Source organism: Gastrolobium bilobum, unplaced genomic scaffold (assembly GCF_033153095.1).
Source record: "Gastrolobium bilobum isolate Gb01-03AN ecotype WA unplaced genomic scaffold, APGP_CSIRO_Gbil_v1 utg94232, whole genome shotgun sequence".
Lineage (NCBI taxonomy): Eukaryota > Viridiplantae > Streptophyta > Magnoliopsida > Fabales > Fabaceae > Gastrolobium > Gastrolobium bilobum.
In genome coordinates this window covers 30,519-38,420 of record NW_026898556.1, presented here as the reverse complement: position 1 = coordinate 38,420, position 7,902 = coordinate 30,519, and the positions used below count along the sequence as shown (strand labels likewise).

Here is a 7,902-nt window from a genome sequence, read left to right as displayed (position 1 = left end):
AGAGGGAAACACATCGTGTTGTTACAGAATGAAACTAGAAAACGATATGACCAAAAACAAAGTAAATTTCAGTATATACAAAACTTCTATGTCTTGAATACATCGTGGTACCATGAAGTTCAATGGATTATCTTGAACCCCAAGTCAGTGAACTGTGAATTTCCCTATTTGTCATATTACAAATAGGAAAGTTACAACAAAGTGTCAAAAATAACTAAAGAATCAAATGAATAAAATTCAGCAGCTTCAGTCAATTTTTATCTCACACAAATTATGGCTGGAATTGAACTCTTCCTCAGTATCTGAAACTATCTCATCAAGACTCAATGGCAGACTATATGAGAATGTAAGGCTTGGTTTCACTTTAGGCACTACAAGAGGTTGCACAGCTTCATTGTTAAGAATCTGTAGGACTCTTCTCATGGAAGGTCTTTGATCACTATCTGGGTTTGCACAACTCAATCCCAAGAGCAATAGCTTCCTCATTTCCTCTTCTTGAAACTCCCCATTCAACCTTTTATCAGCTGCTTCAATTATCTTCCCTTGAGAGTGCAATCCCCAAACCCAATCAACCAAATTCACCATCTCTTGACCCTCTCTTTCAATTGGCCTTCTCCCACAAGCCACTTCAAGCACAACCACTCCATAGCTGAAAACATCAGTTTTATCATTTGCTTTCCCATATTGAAGATACTCAGGAGCAAGGTACCCCATTGTTCCAGCAGTTAATGTTGAAACTGGGCTCTTATCATGATCCATTAACTTTGCCAATCCAAAATCCCCCAACCTGGGGTTGAAGTTCCCATCTAGCAATATGTTCCCAGTCTTGATGTCTCTATGAATCACTCTTTTATCACATTCTTGGTGTAGGTAACTCAGAACAGAAGCTAACCCAATAGCAATGTTGAGTCTATGAAACCAACTCAACAAAAAATTGCTACATTCAGATTCTTGGTAAAGTATCTTATCCAAGCTCCCATTGGGCATAAACTCGTACACAAGAAGCAATTCACCCTTCTCAACACACCAACCTTGAAGCTGAACCAAATTCTTGTGCCTCAAACCAGCTATAATAGACAACTCAGAGAGGAATTCTGTTTTCCCCTCATGGGAATGCCTTGATCTTTTCACTGCAGCAATGGTTCCTGAAGAAACAAACAAGGCCTTATACACTGTCCCAAAAGATCCATTCCCAATGATCCTTGAAACATGAAAACCTCTAGTGGCCAATTTCAACTCCTTGTAATCAAACTCCTTAGGACACCCGACAAACCCAGTTCTGAAACTCTTCTTCTGCTTCCTCACACCATTCCATTTCCGAAAAGAAACATACCCCAAAACCAAAAGCACCACACAGAAAAAAGCTGGACCAGCAATGGCAACACCAACACCAATCACAAATCTCTTACGGTTCTTTGTTGAGTTCTTGGAAGCAGGAACATCCTTAACTGCTACACTCACAGTGCTACCACTACCAGAAACATTATGATGATTAACCAAGCTTGGTTTTTGAGGAACAAGAAACTCAAATAACTCAAAGCTCCAATTCACAATTTCATAAAGCTCAGTGCTTCCTTCAGTGGAACCAGAAAACCCCACATAAAGAATCTCCTTAAAGTACTCAGAAAGATCAACATCAACGCTCAAAACCGGTTTTTCAGGCTTGGAAGAATTACTCGAACCGGAATAGGTTAAGAAAGCACTGAGCTTTTTCTTATCAGAATTGTAATCAATCCAAGAAGTGATTAACTTCCCACTCTTGAGATCAATCCCCTGAAGGGTTAAATCATCGGTTCGAACCGGGTCCAAGGTGTTTAAGTCCAAACCAACGTGGTTGAACCGGGTGTCGAACTCGACCGCGACGAACCGGTTCGGTTCGGAGGAGTTGGGGAGTGAACCGGGGATGCCGAGGAGGCGGTTGAATGGGGAGAGGAAGAAGGCGAAGCCGTTACCGGAGGAACCGGTGGTGTTGGTGATGGAGAAGGAGAAGGTTGTGGTGAAGGTGGTGGTGTTGATGGGGTTGTTGTAGATGAATGAACCGGCGCTGGAAGCGGGAACGGTGGTGGAGCGGGTGAGGCCTACGACGCCGTTTCGGAGGAAGGAGTCGCCGAGGAGTGTGATGTTGCGGAGGGTGAAGGATGAGAAGTTGAAGGTTGTGTTCTGTGAGAGCGTGCTCGGGAGCATGAATAAGAAAAAGAAGATAACGGTGACGGTGACGGTGACGGTGTTGGTGGTGGTTATAAAAGGCATGGCTGTTGATGGTGGTTGCGAGGGACAGCTTCGTAGATTTCGAGTTGTCCAATAATTGAAACTGAAGTGAAAGTTGAATGAAAAAGAGAGAGAGAAAGAGAGCACGTTTTAAATAAAGGGAGTGGTGGCAACTGGGATTACAACGGACATCAGAAATATAATACTGGTTAAGTTCTCTTTTAAAATTATTTACTAATTTAATGTGAAAAAAAATTCATGAAAAGTTTGTGGTGTGTTAAGTAACGCATCATTCATGTATGATTTTTGTAAAATCAGTTCGTGCTTACCATGTGTTGTGCTCTCTGCACTACACAGTACACACACTAACCTATGTGCATTTTAAGTCACACATATCCTTTATGTGCATGAGTGCATCTTACAGCAACATATAGCATACGCGGGCTGAGTTACAATGCGCAGGTTGAAGCCACATAATTTGTATATATGTATTTTTTGCATTAGAATGGTAAATTTTTTTAACTTTTGAATCAATAATTGAAAATGTTTTCCCTTATTAAATAAGTTAAAAAGGCCAGGATATAGTGGAAATTGGAAACCTTAAATAACATGAAAAATAAAAATTAATTGTATTTATGCGTCAAAATGGATTTTTTTTTTTTTAGATATGAATCAGTTTAGTTGCAGCTCAATACAACATTGGAGAATCAAGAAAGATCACGGAAGAAAAATATTCTCCCGTTTTTCTGAAGGCCTTGAGGGATTCAAACTCTATAATAATGGAAAATCATTGAAGAAAGATAAAAATCTTTGAGATATGAAACCATTGAAGACTTCTTAACAGTGACTAATTGGATAATGCAATTGGGACCCATGTGACTGAGTCTTGTTTCAGACCCACCATGCCAACAAAGTACGATTCAAAAGAAAAAGTATTATTACAAGCAGCTCTATGGTTCATATAGCCGTTGAAGATGTTCTTAAACCATATCTTCCTATCAAATTTTATTTGCTGACCTTGTAGTTTAAACAGGAAATATACGTGTGTTTCATTTTTATTTTTATTTTATATCTAGTATATGAATGAAATAGGCATAGAATATAAATTTTATTAAATTAACTGTTGAAATAAATAAGAAAGCGAAAAAGAAAAAAAGAATGCAGCAATACGTTTCTTACTTATGTCGTATAGATAGATCTTTAAATTAATATTTACATCAATCAAAATTATATATTAGATTGATATGGAATTGAAATTCAAATGTTTACAGAAAAAAGTTTATTTGATATGGAATTGAAATTCAAATGTATGAATCTACCATTTTATGGTATGGTTGGTTTAGATTTTAGTTTACTTGATTTAAAAAAAAATTATGAAATTAAGAATTGATGATAAAATATTTAATTTATACTTAGGCGTATATTTTAGATTTTACAGTAAAATTTATTTTATTCACCACGAAAGTTTAAAATGTTTATTTATTTCAAAAATTAATTATACTTCATCACGGCTTCTCTTTTTTTTTTTTTAATCTTAATCACCGACACTTTGTGCAGTCTAACATTTTTTTTTAAAGAATCTTCTCGTAACTCTCGAAATCGACGTTACATAAAACCAAACAAGCTCCAATGTTAATTATGGTACATATTTAATTGGCGAAGCATATAATAAAAGGAAAGAAATAATGTCACACAGTAAAATTTTTTTAATAAAATTCAGTTAGAATTTAACATTTGAAACTAACTCACAATATAAATAAGTTAAAGTGATAAGAATTAATTGATTAATCGATAATGAATCAATGAATAATATCTAAAAAATAATCAATATTTAAATTGGACTATTAGAATCGGATTATTATAATAATTGAATTATTAACTTTGCCGCCCATGTGATTCTACTGATTCAAATTGGAATATTAGAATAACTGATAATGAATCGATGAATAATATTTGAAAAGAAATAATATGATTTTAAAAATGGAAAATCTATGTTGAAACACATTTAAATTGTTGGCGAATAATTATTTTAAGGGTGTTGTTTTTCTCCCGTTGTATCAAAAGATAACATCCTTCCTGCACTCATCAAACGCTGAGCTTCTTTGTTCTTTGTTCTTTGTTCTTTTTCTTTTTTTGTTTGAGCTTGTGCATCTCAGACAATTATGTTTGTGTAGGAATCAAATGCTGAGCTGTTTTTCTTTCTTTTTTCTTTCTTTAACTTGTGGATCTCACATGACTATGATTGTGTGGGAATGAGATTTATTTTTCATGCAACATAAAAAACAAATACCCCTTATTTTAAATAACCAATATGAGCTAAAATCACCTTATTAATATTTTGTTCACGTACGATAATTGTACAATTTAAGTTTAAATTAATTTCCTTTATTTATAAGTAATTTATAATTTCACAATAACCTCTTTCAGATTGAAAGTTTATTATGATCGTTAAATAGGAAAAGTTCCTCCTCAATTTAATTACTTTAATAAAATAATTAGGTTTAAATATATTATATTTAAAAAGCAAGTTTAGAAAAAGTATGTTTGAAATTGAGATTGTAAATGCTCAAACAAAAACTCGTGTACATTGAAGCCTTTTTCAACATGTAAATAAAATTATTTCGGAACAATAAAATATTAATAAAAATTATTGTAGTGTGTAAATGTACAATAAAATATTCAAAAGCATTTTTGTTAACCCGAGGGAGTAATTAATAATAACAAAGGAGACGTGTTACCAAAAAAATAAAATAACACAGGAAAAGTGCTTTTTACCTTTCAGTACTCAAGTTTAAGCTTTATAAAAACATAAAGAAATTACTCACTTAAACGCACTAGACTAATTAATGTGGGGTGCATCTTTAAATGTGTTATCCTTTATTTTCACATTTTTACTCCTAGTAATGAATTATAACAATAACAGAAGATCCTCTTTGAACAAAATTATATCTGATACTCGATGGAATGAACAACCCTTAACAATTTAGTTTTCTCAATAATTGAAGAATGAGAATCCACCTACTGCTGTTGATGTTTAGTCTATAACACAAAAAATAAAAATAACAACGCATGAAAAAAGAGCATTATAATAAATTTTGATTCATTTTTTCCATGGACATAACAAAGTTTTAGATTAAAGGCATTCACTATGAAACAATTAACAACAACACAACAGATAAGGCCTTTGCCCTTTTGATAACCCAACAACAACAACAATAACAACACAACAGATATCCTAATGACACAACGACATATATGAGTCGTATCAATAGATATACATAAAACGAAAGCTAAACATAAATTCACTAAAAAAAAAGTCCTTATGATCTAATTATTACTTATTGCATATCATAACTCATTGCCTTAACTGCAACTGAACTTGTCCCATTATCATCTTTCCCACCTCACATGTGGTCATAATTGAACTGAGCGGAAGGATCAAAGTTGTTCATAGCACTGTTTGAGCCACCAACACCCAATTCATGTCCAAAGAAATCATCCAAGTCTATTGGACCAAACATTCCCAAATTTGTGTTTGGGTCCATAAAGAAGTCTGACCCAAAAGAAGCCACAGGAGTTGGTGGTGGTGGTAAAGTTGGCCCAACAGTTGGCATAACAAGCCCAGGAACTGGCCCATTGTTATCAGAAATGGAATTCACAAAATTTGGATGAAACAACCCAGTAGTGGGAACAGCAGGTCCAGTTCCAGGCCCATTGTTATCAGGATTGGAGTTCACAAAATATGGTTGAATCATTCCAGTAGTGGGCACAACAGGCCCATCGTCATCAAGAAAGGACATAAAATTTGGTTGAAGCATTCCAGCAGTGGGCACAACAGGCCCAGACCCAGGCCCATTGTTATCAGGAATGGAGTTCTCAAAATATGGTTGAAGCATCCCAGTAGTGGGCACAACAGGCCCATTTTCATTAGGAATGGACATAAAATTTGGTTGAAGCATTCCAGCAGTGGGCACAACAGGCCCAGCACCAAGCCCATTGTTATCAGGAATGCACACAAAATTTGGTCGAAACATTCCAGCAGTGGGCATAACAGGCCCAGCACCAAGCCAATTGTTATCAGGAGTGGGCTTCGGTTGAAGCATCTCAACAGTGGGCACAAAAAGGCCAGACCCAGGCTCATTGTTCTCAACAGGGCCAGGACTAGGCCCATTAGTATCAGGTATGGGCTTCACATGGTGTGTGGAGATTGGTTCACCTTCATTTTGACGATAACGCTGGATGAAAGCATTGAGAGGCCTAATATAATCATCAAAGTGTAGCTCTTGCATGGCCCACATCAGGTCCTCTGTTGTCATAATCTTTCTGTAGTCTTTTTGACATCGCTCCTTGGCTTTGGTAGTTATTACAGTTATGTACCTAGTAAGACATTGTTGCACCGTCTCCTTGGAACTCTCTGAGATTTTTGCATAAGATGGAAGAGCCCGTCGCATGATTTTTGTCACACTTGTAATTGGAATGTTATTTTTGTCTCTAACAGCCAAATGGGGAACAACACCATCGTTATTCGAGTTAATTGGTATAGTATTCCCTTCGTTTGCAGAGGAATTCATTTGTGAACCTGAATGAAACAATAAAAGACTTACAATATTCAATATTAAATTTAATGTGAGAGAAGCCAGGCCAAACATATATAACATAAAAGGAGGAGGATTATCAATTAAATAAACTATGAAAATTTAATTCATTTTATGGGGACCACCAAATCTATATATGAGTAAGCACATTAACACACCATGACATATCCTTTGACTCTACCTTTCGGTAAGAAATGACAATTTTGTATCGAACTAGGTGGCAAAAAAAAAAAAACAAGCTTTTTGTGTGGCTAATGTGAAATGTAACGGAAACTTCAAAACTTACCTTGTAAGTTTTGGAAATATTCATAACATTTTGCCTTTAATGTTAGAGCAAGATTTGTTCATGCCAATAGCTAATGTAACAGAAGGATAATAGATAGAATGAACGAAAGAGAACAAAGAAATTTATGCATGTAATATAAAAAGTTATATTTAAAGAGATATTATGCATGTTCGATTTGGATTTTTGATGGAATGTCAATAAGGACACCACCTTTAGTCATGTGCGAGCAACTAGGTGTAACGAGAAAGACAATGTCATATATATTCATACAGTGAGAATATTTCGTCTTTTTATGTATTTGTAGATACATCCAAAATCATAATTTGAAATGCGTGTGCTAGTTCTGTGCTCCTACGGTTTTAATATGGATAATTTTAAAAAGAAATTTGATTTTACTTTTATTGTGGAAATTTTTTGTGTGTTACACTCGTATAAAAGTGAGTGTGCCCCACTGAGAATAAAAGAGAAAAAATAAATAATAAAACTCACTCACTTTTATATGAATGCGATAAAAAAATTTCTATAATAAAACCAAAAATAACATACCGTTTTAAGTATATTAAAACTTTTTGACACAAACCTTATAGGAATTAATTCGCCACATTTTATTTTTCTATCTTTGCTTCTCTTCAAGTTTTACCTAAGAGTAAATATCTTTTTTGGTCCCTAACAAAAAACACGATCCCCACTTTAGTCCCTTACAAAAAAAAAAAATTAGTCAGTTGGTCTCTAACAAATTCAAAGTGAATCCATTTAGTTAAAATCGTAGTCCCTCACAATTTCAAAAAAGATCCATATTAGTCCCTCAAAAGA

General features: G+C 34.8%; 1 protein-coding gene across 1 annotated transcript; it reads right to left on the bottom strand.

The window, feature by feature from the left end:
• Nucleotides 1-246: 246 nt before the first annotated feature.
• Nucleotides 247-2,250, bottom strand: LOC133317372 (probable L-type lectin-domain containing receptor kinase S.7). The gene has a single exon (XM_061519230.1). It carries the CDS (start codon nt 2,248-2,250, stop codon nt 247-249), a length of 2,004 nt encoding a protein of 667 aa, XP_061375214.1.
• Between the last annotated feature and the right edge of the window lie 5,652 nt (nt 2,251-7,902).